Here is a 23,990-nt window from a genome sequence, read left to right on the forward strand (position 1 = left end):
TGATGGGGGTGATAGAGGAGGTGAGGGGATGATGGGGGTGATAGAGGAGGTGATGATGGGGGTGATAGAGGAGGTGATGATGGGGGTGATAGAGGAGGTGATGATGGGGGTGATAGAGGAGGTGATGATGGGGGTGATAGAGGAGGTGATGATGGGGGTGATAGAGGAGGGGATGATGGGGGTGATAGAGGAGGGGATGATGGGGGTGATAGAGGAGGTGAGGGGATGATGGGGGTGATAGAGGAGGTGATGATGGGGGTGATAGAGGAGGTGATGATGGGGGTGATAGAGGAGGTGAGGGGATGATGGGGGTGATAGAGGAGGTGAGGGGATGATGGGGGTGATAGAGGAGGTGAGGGGATGATGGGGGTGATAGAGGAGGTGATGATGGGGGTGATAGAGGAGGTGATGATGGGGGTGATAGAGGAGGTGATGATGGGGGTGATAGAGGAGGTGATGATGGGGGTGATAGAGGAGGTGAGGGGATGATGGGGGTGATAGAGGAGGTGAGGGGATGATGGGGGTGATAGAGGAGGTGAGGGGATGATGGGGGTGATAGAGGAGGTGATGATGGGGGTGATAGAGGAGGTGATGATGGGGGTGATAGAGGAGGTGATGATGGGGGTGATAGAGGAGGGGATGATGGGGGTGATAGAGGAGGGGATGATGGGGGTGATAGAGGAGGTGAGGGGATGATGGGGGTGATAGAGGAGGTGATGGGATGATGGGGGTGATAGAGGAGGTGATGATGGGGGTGATAGAGGAGGTGATGATGGGGGTGATAGAGGAGGTGAGGGGATGACGGGGGTGATAGAGGAGGTGAGGGGATGATGGGGGTGATAGAGGAGGTGAGGGGATGATGGGGGTGACAGAGGAGGTGAGGGGATGATGGGGGTGATAGAGGAGGGGATGATGGGGGTGATAGAGGAGGGGATGATGGGGGTGATAGAGGAGAGGATGATGGGGGTGATAGAGGAGGTGAGGGGATGATGGGGGTGATAGAGGAGGTGAGGGGATGATGGGGGTGACATTGGAGGTGAGGAGATGAGGGGATGGATTTAACATTGGGGGTTTAATCGGCGCAGAATAATCCTATTCAGACCTGAGAGGGGTCTGGGCAGCTGTCAGAGAACCGGGCCGGCGAGGAGTCGGGGTGCGCGCTCCGGGCTGTGACAGGAGTGGAATGCAAACCGGAAGATGGGGCAGCCCCGGCATCCAGGGCCACCAGGTGGAAACAGCGGCGGCGGCGGCCAATGGATGCCGGGGCTGCCCCATCTTCCGGTTTGCATTCCACTCCTGTCACAGCCCGGAGCGCGCACCCCGACTCCTCGCCGGCCCGGTTCTCTGACAGCTGCCCGGACCCCTCTCAGGTCTGAATAGGATTATTCTGCGCCGATTAAACCCCCAATGTTAAATCCATCCCCTCATCTCCTCACCTCCAATGTCACCCCCATCACCATCGTGATGCTGCCGCACCTGGGTCCGGCAGCCGCAGGGGGGACGCTACTGTGCCCTGTTCCTCCCGCGATCAGCCTGACTCTCTCCATCCCCCGCAGCATGCTGCTGGGGGAAAGGAGAGAGCTGCGGTGACTGGTGCCGGGACATTGCTGGGTGATAGCAATGTCCCGGCACCCAAAGCAAAAGTCTATTTACTTTCTCCCACTCCGGCGGGGGGCGGGGGGTGGTGCAGAGAGAGCGCTGCACACACAGATCTCCTGTCTCTCTCCTCCCTGGTTCCCGTGCCGCCCGTGCCGGGACTTCAAGAAAATGGCGCCGCCACCCACCCCATGCACTTCAGCTGTGTACTGCGCATGTCTATGCGCATGCGCAGTACACAGCGACGGAACCTCAATGTAAGTGAACCAGACGGACTCCGTCGGTTCACTCTAATGATCTGGAGGTGCCGTATAGCGTCTGTGTGTGTGCCGTGAAATGACGTCACACACAGACACTATAAACATGGCAGCCCCCTGTGCAGGAGTAAATTTTATTAAAAATAATCAAACACTAAGTTAAAAAAAAAAAAAAACAACCCAACACACTTATTTGATCTTATTACTTTTCATTAACAAATTTCCAAAAATGTGACACTGTCCCTTTAAGCAGTGGCAAGTACAGGTCAGTACTGCTGAGTGCCCTAAGTTTGTCAAAGGTGCAATGTAAAATTACACTTGGCATTCTAATGTTTAATCCTTTAGTGTTTGGTAGCATTATTACCTTTAACCTTGTGTGTAGCTCATAACAGCTGCATAAGTCGCATATAGCGCAATTACACAATGAAAAGGAAATATGGTTTTTTAGCAGTCCTTTAGAGATGCAATTTTTACATTTGCCCACTAGATGGCATACATGCTACACTTTGAAGCTGAGATTTCCTACCTGTTCAACACTGAGGAACCTCTGAATAATTTTTTTGTTAGAAAATTATTTTCCAGACACCTAAATTATATAAACCCCAGAACAGACCTCTAAACAAGAATAATTTTGGGTACCAGCAAAGTGGAATATAGCCACAATCAACTACACCTATTCTGCATTGCATTGCTATATTTCTCTATGTAGCTATCTATGTCTGCATGTGAAAAAAAAGTTTACTTTATACCTGGACATGTGAGCAGAACAGGGTATACTATTTAAACACCTTTTAACCTTTTTTCTGCCCTTTTTTTTTTTTTGTTTGTTTATTACACGGAACAATAATCGGCCACATAGGGCCGATTATCGTTCCGTGTAATAGGGCCCTAATTCAAGAAAAGAAAAAAACTGACATCTGGATGAGAAAGGGCCCATAGATTTCATTGTGGCCGTTTAGACATTCTTTTTGGAAACTGATCTGTTTTTGACCACTGAGCCATTTAAAAAAAAAAAAAAAAAAAAGTAGGACCTGCAATATGGTCTGTTAGTTTTTTTTTGTTGTTGTTTTTTTAAACGGATGCACCAATAGAAGTCGGTGGGTGAGTTTTTAACAGACATTGTGTGTCATCTATTTTCTAGCAAGTCCTAGACAGGCTCTGCCCTGTGCCCATTTATTACCCTTCTATCAATTTTTGTGGATTCTGAAAACAACTGATGCATCACTGATGGCTTCTCTAGGACATCCCTGATCCTGGGGAAAAACTGCTGTGTGGATGAGGCCTAATACTTTGAGATTGTGATGTCATCTTCAATTGTATAGAGTGCTCATCTATTGTTTTATGGCAGAATGTTTCCCATAACAACATTTCACATGTTTTGATACAGTACTTGGATTGTTACTTTGTCAGTGTGTTCTCTTCCAATTTACCAGCTTATCCAGTAGCTTTCTAGAGAAGTGAGTCATGTAGAAAATGAAATTGTAAGCAAATCCTGAGACAATGTGGGATTGGTTTATATTTTGACTGTAGCTGTATGTGGGACCTTTCAGTGCTACAAGGGAATGCTACTTTTATCTTTACGCCTTTTACCTACAATGCAATCTTATGAAGTGTCTCACTGTATTAGTCATTTTGTCTGTCATTGAGGTCCTAATGTCAAATCTTGTGAATCTTTACAGCTGATCTTTAACAGCATATTGTAATTGCCTCGTCCAACGTGGAGTTTTATTTCTGGGCAAGTTTAAACATTAGAAAACATCTGGACTCTGAGAGATAAGATAAAGTCTAGTGCACCCCTGTATATGTATATGTATATATGTGTGTGTGTGTGTGTGTTCCATTTACAATGTCATATCAATATGCATAGACAATTATTTCTCTTACTATATATTCAGGCTTTCCTTTCTGACTTGATCTATATTTAAAGTCTGTTTCTGATTTTGAGTTTAAATCTTTGGCAGATGCCTGTCATTAACCTCTTAAACATCACTATGTATAGCAAGAGTGGAGTTTAAGGGACTCATTGACTGATCAGGACTGCGGAGATCCTGATCACTTTCCCTGACAGGCAAGGGTATAATACTTACTCCGTCCTATTAGATCTAAAATCTTCCCTTAGGTAGATCAGCCCTTAGACACTATGCGCAGGTTGATGATAATACTGATCAATTCTATGCAATGGCCTATCATTGGGGTATGTGCACACTACGGAATTTGTGCACTCCGCTTGAAGTTCTGCCTGTCCCCTTGACTTAGTGATATTCTGAAGCTCAATCCACCGTCCATCCAAAGAATTGACCTATCCCCAGCATGCATTTTGTTTTTCTCAAAGGGGGCTTTATTGGATTTTGTATATGTTTATGTAATGTTGCACCCAATGGCTGTCCTCAGTGTTCACGTATCCCACTTGCGGGAGGACCAGTGTGTATGTGACATTATTGCACTGGGCCTAGTATAGAGTGGTGTTGTGGTGAAATTATGGCTGAATAAATCCTTGATATCATCTTGCATAGATTATTTCAAAATTTTCCTAAAGTGAATAAAAAGATGACAACTGTTTCTGAAATTCAATGGTCCAGATTTATAAAAATCTGCCTGTAATGAAAACTGTCTGGTTTTGTCCATAAAAACCAATCACAGCTCAGCTTTCAATTTATCCTGAGCTTGTTAAGTTCCAAAGGCAAAACCAGCCTTTTTTTTTGTTTCAGGCATGATGATAAAAATGGGTATAAATGTTCCTGTTTGCTTAGTGATGTTGTGTGTTTTTTTGTTGTTTTTTTTTTTTCCCTCTCTCTGTTCCCCAGCAGCATTGTTCTTACTTTATCTCCGTTCCTTTCTGTTAGGCAATGCGGCCATACTTCTGATAATCTCTGCCAAGGATTCCTTTGGTTACAGTAATCTGTATCACTATCTCATCCTGAGTGTCCTTCTACTGGAGTTGATCCTATCTGTGATATTCCTCCTGATGTACACAGGTGAGCACATCCGCCACAGACCATCTGTGAAATTCCTTCTCACTGTAGCAACAAAACCTATTGTGGACAGGCTCATAAGTGAACTTGCTCGGTGACATCTGCCCTTTTTCTGTTGTTGAGACTACGTTTTTTGCTAAAGTGTGTTTTTTTTTTTTTTTTTTGAGAAAGGGGAAACAGGAAATGTTAACAATTGAAAGTAGATCATTAAAGTTTCCATGTTTGCTTAGAACTTTAAAATATCTAAGAGTGGACAGGGAAGGAATGTAAGAGGAATGTGCATCCCCTGGCACACTTGGGCTACAACCTGGAATAAGTTGGCATTAAATAATTTAAGAAATCTTCTAGGGATGGATATAGATCATGGAAATGGCTAACTGTGTGTGGGTTTTTTTCTTTTACATTGTGATAGGTTTACCCCCTTTTTTTTTTTTTAACATGTCACAATGTAAAAAAAAAATAAAAAAAAGAATCCTGTTTTTCTCCAGAGGCTTTATCTGTTAAACAGAGTCTTGGCCTCTTCTACTATTTCAGGAATGAAAAGTGTTTCCTCCCTCCTGATCACATTATTTCTTTGATGTACGTTTATGCCCTCTAAGGGCTGTTTATCTGTAGTGATGAAGATTTCTACTGTTACCTGCTAAGCAATGTGTCCCTCAGGCTTATTTAAATGGCTCAGAAACAAGATTTGCAAAAAGTGTTGACAGATTCAATGCCATGCTTCTATTGTAGACCTAACCAAATCCCTCTCGACCTCGGTCTGATTTCTGAAATTGTCTAAGATTCTTCCTAGTTTACATGATAGAAAATTGCTAAAATTAAAGTGTATGTAATCTCGGAATAGATCTATTGATTAAACTTCTGAAGTTTGTACAGGAGGTGTAATAATAGAAGTAGTAGTAATAGCTGATCACTCTTGAGAGATGAGTAATTTTATTTTAGACCATTAAAGGCAAAGTCTCTGGTATATTGTGATGTGTTTTGTTACTGTACAGTAAGTACTGGCGGGGTTCTCTGCACATCCATGTTCAAATAGGCATTTATAGTTCATCACTATTTTACTTCATACATGACAAACCTAGATCTGCATCCTTGTAATTGTACTGTATGTATTTCATGCAACAGACCTGGCCGCCCCCCTTTTTTTTAATGTGTCCTAGTGATAATCCTGTGCTTATAATATTCGTAGAAAAATTGTTTTGAAGCTGCCAAGTGATGGACAGTTCACTGTTCCTTGCAATCCATATTCAGTCACTTTCAGTATTTGCTAATTTATTTTTTCCAGCTATTTGAGCAATTAACAAGATCAAAGAATATTTTCTCAGTCTAGATCAAACACTTTAGTTGGGGTATGTAATGTCTAGTGGGGATATAGACAGGGCTCTGCTATACTTATATTCTTTTTATGAAATATGAAATTTATTTAGAGCATACAATGTGTGTTTAAAAAAAAAAAAAAAAAGAAGATATGTGGCCAAAGTGGATCCGGTTGTATCTGTACACTGTTCTGTGAACTAAATATCTACAGAATAATACATTGTAGTAAAAAATCATAGAGATTTGTGTCTTCTCGTGCATGAAATGGTGTCTCTGGCACTGGGCAAAGAGGCGCACAGCCGTGAGCGCGTACAGGCAACGGAATCCGCCGGTTTTTATTCATGCAAATTCAGTAGTCTGAACTTGCCCTTACTCTGGACACTGAAGACCGTAGTAGGCAACCTGACCCACGGGTTAAGCAATCACTAATCTGCTAGATCATTGTTGGCTTACCGAGCCTATTACACAGCTCGATAATCATGGGCGCAGGGCTGCATGGACATGACAACGATCAGCTGATGAGCCAACAATTGCTAGCTCCTTGGCTGATCTTTGTCTTTATGAAATGGGGCGATATCTGCCTGATTCAGCAGATAATCGATGCGTATAAAAGGGCCATAACTAATGGTAAATAATACAAATCGACTGTTTAATTTTGAGCATTGTCCCATTGGATTGATAGGGTTAACCTGGATGATTTTAATATGTTGGATATTTCTTCATAGAAGAAATATATGGAGACAACAAGAAGTGTTTCAAATTCATGAACAGTTTTTCAGAGACTCTTTATCATTTGAGGGTCCTGAGTATAGACGCCATGCACGTGACTGAATCACGAGCACCTTGAACTTACATCGCAGCCACAATACAGACGCAAGAAAGCAACATTGTTATATAAACAATTTATGGTAACAACACATTGTATCAGCCAACTGTGCAGGACAGTAAACTGCTGACCATTTATGGATTGACCTATCAGAGTGTGATGTGTATGTGTCTTGTGACTTGAAACCCCGCCTGTATTGAAAGTATATATATTTTATGTGAATACACTGCGCATGAGTAGTACCACCACATATTCTTTCTATAAAAGTTATCATAAATCAATAAAGGGTGCGCTTCCCAAACTTATGTTACTGATAACGTACAAAAGCTGTCTGTCTGTGATTTTAAGTTGTAAGCAGAACTGCAGCTGCTAACTCTAATTAGGAACTATCCTATCCTGGGGAGTGTCTGGCTTCATAAAGTCAGGCACACTTAAAGGGTAACCTTATCAGGATACTACTTAGATAACTCACTGTAAAGGCCCTATTACATGAAGCGATTATCCGCCGTATCTGGCCGATACCGACCATTACGGACCATAGTCGTTTTGTGTAATAGAAGAGAACAATCAGCCAACATGCGCGATATCGGCTGATCGGTGTCTTTCAACAGGCTCAAACGCTAAGGATCAGCCTTTCCGTTTCATAGGAACGGCGGCAGCAGACCGCCGCAGTGTCCTATGGGCTGCCCGGACACTGTACTGGATTGCAGCCTCTGATGTAAACAGAGGTGACAGCAAACCAGTTTTTAATAGTGAGGAACTTGATGTTATGGAACCTGAATGACTATTGGGCTTCTTTATAAGCAGAGCCAATGGTGAAATCTATAGCATGGGCTGTGACATATCAATGAAGATAAAGAAGGTAATATTTTCTGGCAGTTTTGAAAAGCAAGGCTAACACGGCTACAAGCTTAGTGATGTTTTCTGGTCCGTCCGAAGCCAGGCAACAGTCTTGGTGGTGGTGGTGGGGTCTCCTCTATGCTGTCTTCAAGGCAACAAGCACCAAATATTCACTGGTTTAGAAAGCAATTTGAGGTTTTATGTTTCTTTCTGGAGGAATCGTGAGAAGACTTGGCTATTGTAGCATTGGTAAAAATGAAGGGACATTGCACAAATATAGCTAGAATATAATTAATCAGTGTAATTTGTTATGGGGGTACATAAACAATACCCATGAAGACCTCTAGGGCTTCCTAGATAGTGTCTGCTAAAGATTTCACAACAACTGCAGGGAATTCAGAATTCCTCAATGCTTTTCAGGTTCTTTTCAATACAGCATCTTCTGAATGTGTTTTACCTAAAGGAAAATTTAGTATTCAGCTTTACTTTACCTTTTTAGTGCTTAGATTCCATTCTACAATTTGGGTAAAAACTTATGTATCTTCACTAGAGATGATGAGAGATTTCCGAATTGACGTCAACTTGAATTACAGCTGTTTGTCTGTATGTAAGACCCACAATTTTAATTATTGACAAGTAACTTGTATTTAAATGGTTATAGGTGGTCCTGCATACATGCCCTCCAATACTTCTAAAAAATGCTAGGTGACAAAGTGGTCAAATAGACTAAAGAATGTGGTTTCTGTTTTTTATTATTTTTTTTAAAATGAAGATTCCCGTTAGAATGCTTAACACCCCCCTAAATTGTGTTGATTTCAAGGGGATTTTATTAAGCTAGTTTGTTGATGACCTTGCGTACAATTTCCTAACCTTCTTTCTACTGCAAAAATATAGTACTAAACGGCAGTAGTTTGTCAGCTAAGGTGTGCTGTCCTTACGTTTCTTGTTGGACTTCCTAGGATCTTTTTCCTGTAACATTGTAGACCATTACATCTTATCTATCTCGTGTTCATGACCCCTATTGTTCTATCTGATTTTGTTTATTTGTTTGTTTTAAATTCTCCTTGAGACTCAGTCGCTTTACTTTGATGTTTATCCCTTTTGCTTGATTGTTTTCAGTTTTTGAACTTTGAAGGTTGTATTTTGTTTTGCAAGTGAAAACCCATCCGAGGCAAAGACAGGTTTTGATTTCTATACAATCCTGAACTTCAAAGGCTCAATACTTTTTCCATTCTTACATCCCTGGTGTTTAAAAGGAGAAGTGATCATCCTTTTTTCTGATCAGTGTCCTTTACCATTTAATTGGACAAACTTTTCACTAAGTAGTTGGCTTTTGTCATTTAAGGTGTTTGAAGTTGAGACTCTCTCCTCAATCCTTGTTGTGCTTCAATGAAATAGGCTTTTAAAATGAGGGTTTTCACACCTGCTTTAAGATAAAACTCCCTATTTTATGTTCTTATTAAGTCAACTTTTGTAGAGTTGAGCTGGTCAGCAAATAAGATTAAATGTGGGCTGATAAGATATAATGGAGAACACCAACATAGTGTTTTATTACAAGTAGCTTACCATTTCATAATACCAGCTTTATTCTATGGATTTGCCTTGATGATTGTGTAGGCTTCTTTAGTCCCTTTTGGACTTTTTCTTTTTTTATGGGTATTTGTCTTATTTTGGCTTTGGTTATTTTAGTGCTACCCATATCCTGATTGCTCTTTCTTACTTGTGTATAGACCTGTCTTTAGTTCATTATTATCATATTTTCAATAGCCAAGTTCTGCGTCTACCACAGTACAGTCAGGGATGCTGTCTGCTGTCTTTTAATCATTTTATGATGAGCTTTGAGTATGAGATCTGCCACTCGCCAAAGAGACGAGATGACTTATTACTTATCGGGAAATATCCACCCTCCCTTGTATATGTATGGCTTACAGGACATTTTTAGACTTGTAGTATGCCCTTAACATCACAAATATACTGCAGTATCTGTGTATCTCCTTTACCAGAATTCCAAGGTTCCATACAGCTCTATCTACTCTGGCTTTCAGAATGCTTCTAATTGAGAAATATATTCTTTTGGACATGATCTTGCATACATGGGAAGTTTTTAAGATCTGCTCATAGTTCTCAAAAACATTTTAAGTCTTGCTTTATCAAAACCATTCCAAACCCCTCATCTTTTAAGATTCCCTTACATCTTAAATATTTTCTGGTTCTTTTGGATTTTGCCTGGTCTTGTTCATAGGTGGTACAGTCCATTCTTTTTATGTCTATGTGTAACAATGATTTTAGTGCATTTGTATCTAATGTATGCCATACAGCCTTGAGGTTCCGTGAATGAACTGTTTGTACAGATGTGATTGTAGAGTGACAATTACAGTGCTGTAAACTGGAAGTTGTTAAAGGGGTTTACCAGGTTTTGTGTAAATAAAGTTAAATCATTGCATAAAGAAACTTTATTCAACCACCTTTGTTTCCCAATTCCACAGTTTGCTGTTATAGTAACGTAGGGCGTAAAAATTAGAAAAAGAAAAAATGCTTTCCATCATATTCAGTAGTTATCCTACTGTGTTGATCCAGTGCCTTGCTGCTCCGTAATAGCATGCATAATTGTAACTTTCTTTCTGGCCAGTTCTGTATTTGGCCAAAAATACTGTTAAAAATCATTTAGGCTTGCCTTAAAGTATTTAACGTAAGGTTTCTGTTTTAGTAGTTGAACGCTCATGTCTCTTAATGAGCTCAATCAAAAGAAAAAAAGCCTGGTTAAAAAAACAAGACAAATGTAAGTGTGAACACTGACTAATAGTGCACAGAAGATTGACTGGATACAATTGTAGTGGCGATAAGAAGTAGGCATAAGGGTGGGTTCACACTGAGGAATTCTCGCGGATTTTCAGGCGGATTCTGCGTCAAAATGCGCGCGGAATCCGCACGGAATTCCGCCTGTAAAGAATGAACATTGTGAATGCACATTGGCTTTAATGGGCTTTCCGCTTATTTGTTAACACAGCAGAATTTCCGCGCTCAAAATTCCGCCGCGGATCTGCTTTCCGCCTGAAGAATTGACATGTCAATTCTTTGGGCGGATTCCGCTAGAGGAATCCTATAGGAGTCAATGGGGCTTTAATTCTGCTTGAAATTCTGCTCGAATTCCGCTTACATTCCGCTTGAATTCTGCTCAAATTCTGCTCCTATTCTGCCAGAGCTGAATATTCGAGGAATTTCAAGCAGAAAACTTTCCTCTACAATTCCTCGAGAATTCCTCAGTGTGAACCCACCCTAAAGGTACCCATATACATGAGTCTGGATTCCCTAATCAGTGGGATTGCCCAGTGACCTAGTCTATAGGGGCCTTACACTGGCCCTCTATGGAAAGTGCAAGAAGATGGCCCTGTGAACTTTTATTTCTGCAATATGTTAGTATCGGCCGGAAATATCTGCGGAAATATTCAGCAAATCTATGAAAGGGTTTTTTTTTTTGTTTTGTTTTTTAAGCTAATTAAGTATAATAATTATAAGAAAATGACAAGTGTTCAGCTTCCTGCATCTTTTACACTGCTGTCATTGTGAGTACATTTCATGAAACATTTATATTCTAAGTGTCATGTACAAGGAAGAGACCACCAGAAACCGGTCTGATGGTGGCCTGTGTGATTACTTTACAACCTGCTGTTTGATGTGCTTCTATGGGGGAGTCATTGTGAGGCACACAGTACCAGTCATATACTCTGCTCCCAAACAAGCAGGTGGTCTAGATGAACAATGGTGGAAGAGTATGCTGTTTTAACAAAGGAAGACAAAGAAGATTTAATGGGACATCATATAGAGGATTATGTGCTGTGGAAGTACTATGCTCACAGTTGTTCTTTTGGATCACATTAATGGATACATTGAATGTGTTTCTCATTTTTGTGTAGTTTGTTTTTCTTTTATTGTATATAGCATTAAACATTTTCCCTCAATTTTGTTTAAAAATAAAAACCAAACAAAAAACTTTTCTAAAAAGGTTTGCCTTGGATTACTCTTGCACAAAACAGATTTTGAATTTACAAATGCTTTTGTACGAATGTGTACACTTAGGGGGATATTTATTTAGTCCCAAAGTTTTTACACTGGGCTTACAAATGTCCCTGCAGCGCTGGAACTCGGAGGGTTTATGTAGAGGCGCACTGCCTCTACATAAACCCAGTGCGCACGGAGCCCATCCGTCTGAACTTAGTGAAACCATGTACAATTTCTTAAAGGGATAGTGTCACTATTTTTTTTTTTTTTTTTTTTTTTTTTTTTCCCCTTTAAATGTAATTATAAAAAATAAGTGGTTTGGTATTTATTTTTCCTGTACTATCAATGTTTTATAACACTGTGATGCTGGCCACAGGGGGCTGCCATGTTGAATAGCATCTGTGTATGGTGTCTTTGCACGACACTTACACAGATGCTGTACGCAGGGCCGATTCTGGGGTCTCTGCCGCCTGAGGTTTGCCTCCTCACTAGCGCCCGATCACCCCCCACCCGCAGCGAGCCCTGAACCCCCGCGCCCACCTGCAGCAAGCCCCGAATCCCCGCGCCCACCCGCAGCAAGCTCCGAACCCCCCCACCCCCCACGGAGACGCGATCGCCGCAGCGTGAACCCCGACGACTCCGGCCACTCACCACAGCCAAGTTACCCAGGAGTGCTGCTGAGTGACTTCGCAGGAGCCCATCAGGACGTGCGGACAGTAGTGAGCGCGGGCGGCGGGCCGGCTGTGGACAGGTGAACGGCTGCTGTCATTTTTGTTAAGTGAAACTTAACAAAAATGACAGCGGGGGAACATTATGCCGCCCCCTGCAGGACCGCAAAATCTGCCTCCTGAGGCGCAATGCTCATTCCGCCTCATGGCATAAGCGGGCCTGGCTGTACGGCACACACAGAGCATTGAAGTGAAGTCCGTCCCGTTCACTTACAATGTGTTTTTATTAGCTGTGCGCTACGAATATACAAAAACATGCGTAGTACACAGCTGGGGGAGGGTGGTGGCGCCATTTTAGAGGAGCCTGCTCCTGGTAATACTTGTTGGCCGTCTGTATGCCGCTGCTGGCTCAGTCTGTATTCCCCCTGCACTCCCCGATCTGTATACTGCTGCTCCCTCCCGCCTGTATACTGCTGCTGTCCCCATCTGTATGCCGCTTCTCCCTCCTGTCTGTATGCTGCTTCTCTCTCCTGTCTGTATACTTCTGCGGTCCCCTGCCTATGTGCTCCTGCTCTCCTCTGTCTATGTGCCGCTGCTCCCTCAGTGGGATGCAGCAGCTGCCTGATCAGAGCACTCAGTCTGGCTCAGTTCCCTGCCCTGTACTCAGTTATCGCCGGGTCACAGTCACATGAGCCGAGTACAGGGCAGGGTACTGAGCCAGACTGAGTGCTCTGATCGGGCAGCTGCTGCACTGGGGATCTGACAATTTACAGCTGCAGGAGGTGCTCAGGTAATAACACAGATCCCCTGTATCCATGGTAAAGCAATTAGTTGTAAATTACAAGTTGTAATGAGTAACTGTAACTCCCATCATTGGAGCTGATGTTTTGTTTGGTGGATTCTCCTATAGCTATATAATTACTGTGAAGTATATTGCATGTGTATGCTGGGAGTTATTGTCTGGTCCCAGACAGATAAGGTATAAGTACATACATGTATTCTCCTCCACAGTGATTATATAACTTTAGGGGAATACACCAAACTATCAGCTCCCAGGACAGGAGTTCTGTTGTTCAGAACTATTGGCAACTATTTGTTTCACTGTAATTGATACATCTGTACGGGATGCAAATATTGTAACCAATCACTGACTGCAGCAAAGGAGTTACAATCACTTATTACAGTCAGCAGCTCTTGTTTCACTGAGGTGGATGCATATAGGAGAGCAAAGTGTCTCTCCTACTCCTCTCCTATCTGTCTATCTATCTATGTAGTTCAGATAATACTCCACGGCAACTCCAATACGTGTAAAACATGATTAAAATTTATTCCATTTTGTGATACATCAAATAGTGCAGCACAGCAAATACAGGATGCGACGTTTTAACTGTCTCTCAGTCTTTTTCAAGCCTGAGAGACTGTTGAAACGTTGCATCCTGTATTTGCTGTGCTGCACTATTTATTTGATGTATCACAAAATGGAATAAATTTTAATCATGTTTTACACGTATTGGAGTTGCCGTGGAGTATTATCTGAACTGTATTAGTTTGGTCCGTGGTCGGGACCTATCTACTGGCACCCACACATCTTGAAAGTAGTGCTGCTTTTCGATATAGTGAATCTATCTATCTATCTATCTATCTATCTATCTATCTATCTATCTATCTATCTATCTATCTATCTATCTATCTACTACCTGTGTAATGTGTGACACTGCTGACACCAGAGAGCAATAGCCTATACTCGTATGTATGTATGTATGTATGTATATGTGGGTGTGTGTGTGTGTATATATATCTATCTATCAAGCCGCACGTCCAAATTCAATGTGGCGGGTGCTCAGGGAATAGGTCCCCAGGCCAAGGATTCCTCAAATAGATGATGGAGAGTCCACAGCACACCAGCTCAGATAGTAGTACAAAAAGTGTATTTTATTCCAAAGATGGTTAACAGACAGATGCAACGTTTCAACAACCTCTCGTTGTCTTTCTCAAGCACTACAAAGTACACAAAAATGGCACTGCGGACGAATTTAAGGGCCGTATTACATGGCCCGATACATGCACAGACGTGGTTGGGGGACGAAGCTGCGGGAGGGGCTGTCCAGACAATCATTGCTGCCTTTCAGCATGAGCTTTTACATGAAACGATTATCAGCTCTAAGAAACTTGCCTTCATCCTCAGCACTCCGTGCACTATAGGGTTATATCAACAGATTAGATTCTTCTAACCTGCTGATAGCTTCCCTTTAACTTTTCTTTAATTCTTACTGGTGGATTAATTTGCAAAGTCTAGTTTAGGTCCCACCAATGTTTAAATATTCTAAAGTGGAAAAGGGGATAATACCAGTCAGTGGTAGTCAAAAAAATTGAAGGAGAACTCTGGGCTGAGAGGATTTTTTTTGCATTGGGGAGGGAGAGGATGAAAGTAGTAATGTGCTATCACCTTCTTCACTTCAGCGCTGGTGCTGGTCTACCGCATCACTGGTTCCCCGGTCTTGGCCACTTCTTGGTCTGAGTGTGTATCTGGGACGTGACTTGTTAGGCCCACTGACTGACTGAGCGGACCTAACAAGTCACCTCCCAGGTCCCCACTCAGACCCAGAGTGTCCAGGACTGGAGCGGGATGCCGGCACCGGGAGTGGAGGTGGTAAGAGCATGTAACTACTTCCTTCCTTCCCCCCCCCCCCTTCCCCAGCACTCTGCCAAAAATCATCCTAGCCCAGAGTTTTCCTTTAATTTAGGAATAAACCTGTTGGCACTTGTACACTTTTCCCATGTTCTTGTCTTTACTGCAGTCTGCTGTAAAATGTCCTGCATTTCTTTCACTCTCCATTGTATTCCAGTCAAAAGGCATTTTAGTTTATACTCTGATTCTCCAAATCTGGGCACATTTACAAAGCAGCACAGGTCTATAGAGGAAAACCTCAGTATGCCAGTTCCATGCCCACTTCTCTGATTCCTATGGAAATGAACTAGATATGGTGTAGGCTCTTGCTAAATATGATGAGGAAATATAATCCAAAACCTTGGTGGCCTCTTTCCTGATTTACTATGTTTACACACAGTTTTGCTCATTATTTTGGTCCTCCTATTGCAACTTCATATTGCAACCAAAACCAGGAGTGGATTGAAAACACAGGCTATGTTTACACACTGTGGAAATTCAGTGGACGGCTGTCATTTTATTACAAATAATGGCCATTATTTCATAGCAACAGCCAATGTTTTAAAATAACGCCAATTATTTGCCATTATATGGCTGCCATCCACTTAATTTCAACAGTGTGAGAACATAGCCTTTCTGTGTTTTCAATCCACTCCCGGGTTTGGTTGAAATAAGAGGACCAAAGTACTGAGCAAAAATACTGTGTGTGAACATAGCCTAAATCTTATTGACATGTAAATGTAGTGTGCGTTATCATACATGCATTGTTCCTTTGCCATATACCCTTCCCCAGCTCTGCCTTTAGGCATGTGCCTACAGATGAGCCCCACCCTGAATGCAGTCTATAGTATATAGAAACATTGCAGTCATAGTTGTTCTCTGTATTTAGTATGGAGCAACCATGTTACACAATATAATGTATTGCTTTGCTTTTCAGTACAAATATACAAGTTTAATAGAAGTAAGCCACGGCCTGACATCATTGAAGAAGAACAGATACATACATTTCAAAGTCACATCAACCCGGGAATTGGATTCAGGTAACTCCTTTTTATGTTTATTTTATTTTAGTATTTCCCAATGTTTGTATAGCACTACCATGTTCCACAGCGCTGTACTGATATTGTCACCAATTACATCAGTCACTGTCTGCAGTCCCTGATTGTAAATCTTTACCTTATGGAATAAAATGTTTTTTTTTTTTTTTGTTTCTGCTTGTACTGTGTTAACCAGGTGGGATCAATAATGTGATGATGTGAATTTAAATTTTCTCTTTTTTTTTTTTTTTTTGGGAAAAGGAGAGTAATTTTTAAAGGGAACCTGTCACCCCCTGTGCCGGGGTGACAGGCTCCCGACCCCCCGCTACAGCCCCCTATACTCACCTGATCCCGCTGGGTCCCGCTTCTGGATCCGGTCGGGTTACGGAGATATCAGCCACTGCAGCCCAGCGCGAGAGCTGAGAGGTGAGTCCAACGCTCATAGAGAATGACTGAGCGCTGGACTCTCCGTCATTCTCTATGAGCGTTGGACTCATCTCTCAGCGCGCGCGCCGGGCTGCAGCAACTGAGATCTACGTGACCCGACCGGATCCAGAAGCGGGACTCGGCGGGATCAGGTGAGTATAGGGGGCTGTAGCGGGGGGTCGGGAGCCTGTCACCCCGGCACGGGGGTGACAGGTTCCCTTTAAATTATGAATCCTCATTTTTGTTTCTTACAATGATTAAGGCAATGCCTTTGCATTGCATTGATCCTATGTTATTTGTGCTCTACATATATAGTATGCCACAGGTGGTCTGTACCAGTGGGGCAAACAGGACATCATTTTCTAATATTGTATGTTTGTCAGTTGTCTTCTGCCTTTTTATTAATAGTATTTTTTTATATATAGGGAAAGAGAAAGCCTAGAAGATGTCATTGAAAAACAGGGAGATACAATAGAATATCTACAGCGTCACAACGCAGTGCTTAGTCAACAGATTCTGGCCCTGACCACACCACAGACATTGCCACAATAGAGAATTATGAAAAAAATGCAAACTGTGACACTGATGAAGACTAATGGTTCTTAATTACATTTTTGTGGATTATTGACCATCATAAAGTTGACTTCCAAGACTTATCACAACTTATCTTTCTGTCTTCAGGGCTATACAACAACTGTATGGAATGCTTACTGACCTTTTCTCTCCTCTCTTCCAAAATTCTTAACTTTATGGGGTTATTGTATTTTTACAACCTTTGCAGCCAATTATTTTGCATTGAAAATGAAGCATCTTTATGAATGATCCTGATTAAAATTATACTGTTATGTTTATATAGCTTCAATGTCCTCATTGTTACAGACTGCAAATAAAATCCCTGTGTTTGATCCTGTAGTCATAATCTCCTACAGAAATATGACTGTAGGATGAAACTACTCAAAGTGTGTTTTGAGTCTGTAACCATGGCAATGCATAGGTGCTATAGACACAAAACGAGAGGGTCTTTTTCATCAAAAGTACCTGCAAACTTTCTTAATTTTTTATTAAAGCTGGTTGCCAAAGTAAGCATAGACTTTAACCTTTCAATTGATATTTTATTAAAAATTATGTAAAATTGTTCAGTAACCTTTTGAATATCTTTATTTTTTTTGCATCTATAAGTATTTAACAGGAAATCCATTTGGATGTGAGACTTGTTTTCAAATTGTAGCTGAATAGGTATTTCTTACAAATGGAATCTGGCAGCTCTATAGCTCATACTGCGCTACAGACCAGATAAAGTGGTACTTTTGCTTCCTCTGACAGCCCTCAGGTTATAAAATAGCAATTCTGCTGAACAATTTTATAGTGATAAAGCCGGTGCCAAGCCACAGCAGTATACCACCTCCCGCTCTGCTTTAACCGATTTGCTGAAATCATGCAGGCAGGGTGGCACTGCCTCTCCGACTCTTGAGCTGTACAATAAAAGTGCAGTTTTTTAACTTAATAATGTCCATTACAAAAAACAAAAAGTACAAAGGTTTTATCTTGCTAACCTGACTATGGGCGTATGGATTACTGTATGAGGTAAGGAACTGACAGATTCCCTTTAAAATGGTGTGCATAAGTAGGTAGCTAGTACACAGAGAATTTGCTTGTGAGGTCTAAAGGCTGTATTACATGGTACGATTTTCCTGTCTGTTAGCACTCGCTTCTTCTTGCCTCCTGCTCACTGCCTGTGCTATTACACGCAGTCAGCAAACAGGAAGGAGCAGGTGGGGCGGCCCAAACGACCATTAGATCATTTGGGCGGCCCATTGAAGTAATCGGCGGTCTGCTGCTGCTCTTTTTGCACGGTGTGATGCACAGCAAACTGTCGCTGACATAATCGTGATCTTCTGCACATGTGCTATTACACTAAACTATTATCGACCTGAATGGTCAGTAATCGGCCAAGTAAGGTTGGTAATGGTTTAGGGTCTTGGGTTGTTTTGTATGAATGTCTATTAGGCTAGAGTAAATATAAAGTCAAATGCATCGTCCATGAGTATTGCAGTCACATGCAACTTTTATTACTGTCTTACGAAAAAATAATAATTTCTTACACACACAAAAAAAAATTTCTTACGTGTGTATTCTTTAAAATAACTATGTAATCAAACAGTTTTCTGGGTCTTAAATGGGTTATTCATCATTAGACAAACTTGTTACTCCCCCTTCCTATGCTTTACCACCCGTGTCTTCAGGTTGAGTGTTTGTTATTACAGTTCTGTTCATTTCAATAGAACTGAGCTGCAAAACCCACATCCAAAATAGTATGAGGTTGAAACTTATCAAAAAAGAGTGAGAGAGGAACAAAAAGGTTTTATGCATCCTTAAAGCGGTTATCCAGTGCTACAAAAACGTGGCCACTTTTGCACCACTCTTGTCTCCAGATTGGGTGGGGTTTAAACTCAATTTCATTGAAGTAAATGGAGCTTAATTGCAAACCACACCTGAACTGGACACAAGATTGGGGCAAAAGTGGCCTTGTTTTTGTAATGCTGGATAACCCCTTTAAATTCACTGCTGCTGCCACTCTGGTATCCCCAGCTGGACCTGTTGCAATGACTTCATAAGATACAGAATCTAGTCACTGGCGCTACATGCAGGAAGAGATGACTGTGATTGACTGCAGCTCTATATGAATAAAGTATGTGACGTCCTTGCAGCAGGCCTCCAAGGGGACGCCAGAAAGGTTTAAGGAGGTTATCCAGCCTTTAAAAATGTGTGTGTATGTATGTATGTATATGTGTGTCTGTGTATATATTAGGGATGGTCCGAACCTGCTTCGGTTCGGGTTAGTACAAACCCAAACTCTCGGAAATGATTCCCGCTGTCTGCCAGCTCCGTGGAGAGGGTGGATACAGCGGGAGGACCGCCTGGAAAACTGGGAACCAGCCATAACCATAGGCTGTATCCCAGTTTTCCAGGCGGTCCTCCCGCTGTATCCACCCGCTGCACGGAGCGAGTAGAAAGCGGGAATCTGATGCCGAGCGTTCGGGTTCATACAAACCGGAACCGAAGCAGGTTCACACCATCCCTAGTGTTTTTGTTTGCTGTGTTTTTTTTGTTTTTTTTTGTTTTGGTCTTTATTGCTGGTCTTTTTTTCAAACTGTGATTTCTAGTTTTTTCTTTATTTTTTTTAGTTAGTTTTTTTATATTTAATTTTACTTTGTTTTATGTCATTTTTTATTTGTTGCTACTGTTCTTCTGCATTTGGATATACTTGCGGATGGCTCCTGCACCAGAAGCATAGAATAGAAGGAAATTGATGATTGTAATGAATGCAGTACAAGTAATGTTATCTGTTAGGAGCACAGCATAATGGTGGACATGCAAAAAGAATAGCTTCTCAACCTGTTGATTTGCCATTAAATTGGGCACAAGAACTAATTACAGTTTCTGCCTACCTGAAAAAAAATACAGAAATGCAACTTCTGCACAGTGTAAACTATCACAAGACAGCATCTATTTACTGTTATAATTAATATGCGTTTGCACTGGAGATTAAGCCAGCTCATACTGTACTTGGAGACGTGCACATCATCTTGTATTGGTGTGACATTTTACCAGTCCGAATGAGCTGAATTAGAGTCAGAAAGCAGGACATGTATCTGGATATACATTGTTGCATGCTTGTGTGTTCTCTTACCATGTGTACATTAAAGGGTGGATAGACGCATGGGGATGATTCTTGTGAAAACTACTTGGATGTATGTGCAATAAAAATAAAATTGCAGGAATGTTGGATGAGTTATGTGGTACTGTCTACACCTCTAGATTAGAGATGGTCCGAACCTGCCGAGGTTCGGGTTCGTATGAACCCGAACGCTCGGCAGCAGATTCCCGCTGTCTGATCCAGCGGGAGTAACGCATGGAAAACTGGTATACAGCCTATGGCTATGGCTGTATCCCAGTTTTCCAGGCGGTCCTCCCGCTAGATCCGCCCGCTCCACGGAGCGGGCAGACAGCAGGAATCATTACCGAGGGTTCGGGTTCGTACGAACCCGAACCGAACTCTGTTCGGACCATCCCTACTCTAGATATTCAGGCTGCTGTACACACTGCCTCTTTTTAATCCCCAAATTCTTTTATATTGTCATCATGACTGTTTTGTTCTCTTCATGCTAAAACTACTGAAGACAGTAATGTTGTTATAAAAGATGTCTCTTTGTTTATCTCTGTCTTATTGTATTGTCAACTATTATATATATTTTTTTACCACTTTTGATTCTTTGTCATGTTAGTGGATGTCCAGTTAAGTATAGCAAAACACGATATTGCTGTATATTAGTAGCAAAAGACTTTTGGTTGTATATAAAAAATATGGGAGGGGAAGATCATTGCTGATGTCCATAGCAACAAGTCATGTATTTATAATAAGAGATTCTGCTTTATTACCATCAGAAAGCCAACTGACTACCTAAGAAAAAAAAAATATATAATAATTCACACTTAACTGGACATCCCTTTTTTAAAACAGTTTTTTTGTATTTTAGTGGTGGTACAGTGCTTGTTTTCTGTATTATATTGTTTACACATTTTGTTCAGGAACAAGGACTGACGATTCATGAAAAATATTTTTGCACTATGTATATTCAGGTTTTCCTATTCTACAATGTATTAAAAATGTGTGTTAATAAAGATTTCAGAAATATAATTTATATAATGTTTCCTATTATGTGTATACGTAAATTTAGGGGGCATTTACACATCCTTAACTTTGTGGACGTTATGGATGTGAAAGGTGAGTAATGGATTTGCGCCCCCCCCCAGCATAATGTGTCAATATCATGCCAGAAGCAGAGAAACTCTTTGAGTCACAGTGGCACTTTGCCATGCATCTCCAGGCGCTGAAGACTATAATAAATAATATGATAAAATGCTATGGCATGACAGACATAGGATAGAAAGGTAGAGGCTGTAATTAAAGTGGTTATCCAGTGCTTTTTGGAGATATTTTGGTGTAGTAATAAAGAAAGTAGTAAAGGGCCCATTCTCACCTTTCCATACCAAGTGTCCTCCTGCAGTGTCTCCAGGTGTCCCATTTACTCCTTTCAGAATGACCTAGTATTGGCTGCGACAGCCCCCCTCAGCCAATCACTGCCTGCAACACTGTACCATCTTAGTCAGTGATTGGCTGAGCGGACTGTCACTGCTTATACGAGTTAACCTCAGAAATGGCGGCGTCAGCATGGAGGACACCGGGCATATTGAGGTGAGAATAGGCTCTTTATTATTTTCCTAATTGCAGTGTGTAAATTGAAGAAGGATAGGCTTAAAATATAACTTTTATTTTTATCAATAAAATAGGTATGCAAGACAAAGAATTCAAAATTATATTCAAAAAACAACAAAAATCTCCATAAAAAGATACTGTCACACAAAATATCCCATCAGTATAATTATGGGAAACTCTGACTACCGAGACTAGGTAAACCTTGTGGTACTATTGTCACCATAAGTCTCTGTCTGTCCAGTAGGTATTGTGTACAGTCATATCATGAATGTATGGCAAATACGGTACCCTAATGCCCAATGGTACCACTCAGGCTAATCGCCCGGATTGAGGTATGGGTACCGGTAAGGCTATATTAGACCGATCTCCACAATAAAGGACAAGAACGTCACAATCAAAATGCCAATAAGTCTGGCCCTGTCGCCTGGCTGTCCGTGATGCTCGAGTCTCATATGTATATCCCAACACCTATCCCTACGCGTTTCAATCACCAGTATGGTGAAATCGTACCGTTTTGGCAATTCTTACTAGTATACCTATAGCACAACGAGGATTGATGTCCTGTGTCAGCCACTGCCAACATAGGACCTCCTATCTGCGATCGCTACACATACAGGTTCAGTACCCAGTCACAGTGATCCTTGCCATATATCATCCTTTTTGATGTTTTTGTGTTGTGATTTTCATTTGCATATGAGTATATGTCCACCTATCCATCCCCTGAGGATTTCACCATACTGGTAATTGAAACGCGTAGGGATAGGTGTTGGGATATGCATATGAGACTCAAGCATCACGGACAGCCAGGCGACAGGGCCAGGCATTTTGTTTGTGACGTTCTTGTCCTTTATTGTGGAGATCGGTCTAATATAGCCTTACTGGTACCCATATCTCAATTGGGGCGATTAGCCTGAGTGGTACCATTGGGCATTAGGATACCGTATTTGCCATACATTCGTGATATGACTGTACACAATACCTACTGGACAGACAGAGACTTATGGTGACAATACTACCACAAGGTTTACCTAGTCTCGGTAGTCAGTTTCCCATAATTATACTGATGGGCTATTTTGTGTGACAGTATCTTTTTATGGAGATTTTTGTTGTTTTTTGAAAATAATTTTGAATTCTTTGTCTTGGATACCTATTTTATCGATAGGCTTAAAATTATAACTTTCATTTCTATCCTTCAATTTACATATTTATAGCGAAGGTATTTTGACATTGTGGTTGTGTACAATAATTACACTACACTCCTTCACCTAATAATTGCAGCACAGTATCAAAAGTTTTTAAGTGCCAGATAACCTCTTTAACCCTCTCCCCCCCCCCCCATCTTAATTTTTAAGCCCCTAGGATTCTACGACTTTGCCTCCACAACACCATGGCTGCTTGCTTCTAAAAACAGCACAACATGCATCCATTTTATCTGGCATTGTAAGCTCAGGGCTGAGAACTGAAAAACCTCACACATTATGCCAAAAAACATTGCCATGCCTGTCAATACCATAGCTAAGTTTTTCTAATCCTGTACAACGCATGTAACTAAAATGATCTGATTCTATTTATTGTTATATTTTATGTGCAAGGAATCTTGCCAGAGAGATCGTCTCATGATGGAATGCCAGTTGATTACTTGAAAGTTAAAGGTGGGAAACATGAAGCCCTTTGGTGATCATTGTAACAAATAAGAATCTTTCAACTTCTTCAGAGGGGAAAGGCTGCATTTACACACAGCAGTCTTCATGGAAAACTGCTACTGCAGTTTTTGAGCCTCAGCCAAAAATGGATCTACCAGGAAACAGAAGTATAAAGGGGCCTTTTTATACGGGCCCTTTAATCTGCTCGTGTAAAAGTGACTCTGATCAGCTGAGGACAGGGAAAACGCCTGATCCTGGGCTGAATGGGTCTTAAGAGCAGGCTCTAAAATTTATTGTCATCTGCCACACATCTTCCTGTGTAAATGGTTACGTGTGGCTTAGAATGATAAAGGAAAACTGACAGCACAGATATGTATATATGTCTGTTATTTATCTTCCATGCACACACTGATGCAGTCTGTTCATCCCTGGTGTGTATGGAAATCAATGCTTAATTTATTTC

At 41.5% G+C, this 23,990-nt stretch overlaps 1 protein-coding gene across 1 annotated transcript in view; it reads left to right on the forward strand.

Annotated features, from left to right (window-relative positions):
- The window catches only part of TMEM192 (transmembrane protein 192), a 44,229-nt gene extending 24,738 nt beyond the window's left edge, over window positions 1–19,491 (forward strand). The window contains exons 6-8 of the mRNA XM_069976176.1: window positions 4,697–4,828; window positions 16,081–16,183; window positions 17,032–19,491. Coding sequence (XP_069832277.1) covers window positions 4,697–4,828; window positions 16,081–16,183; window positions 17,032–17,158 — 362 coding nt within the window. The 3' untranslated portion in view covers window positions 17,159–19,491. The remainder of the gene's footprint in view (window positions 1–4,696; window positions 4,829–16,080; window positions 16,184–17,031) is intronic.
- The last annotated feature ends 4,499 nt before the right edge of the window (window positions 19,492–23,990 follow it).

The sequence above is a fragment of the Dendropsophus ebraccatus genome, chromosome 7 (assembly GCF_027789765.1).
Source record: "Dendropsophus ebraccatus isolate aDenEbr1 chromosome 7, aDenEbr1.pat, whole genome shotgun sequence".
Lineage (NCBI taxonomy): Eukaryota > Metazoa > Chordata > Amphibia > Anura > Hylidae > Dendropsophus > Dendropsophus ebraccatus.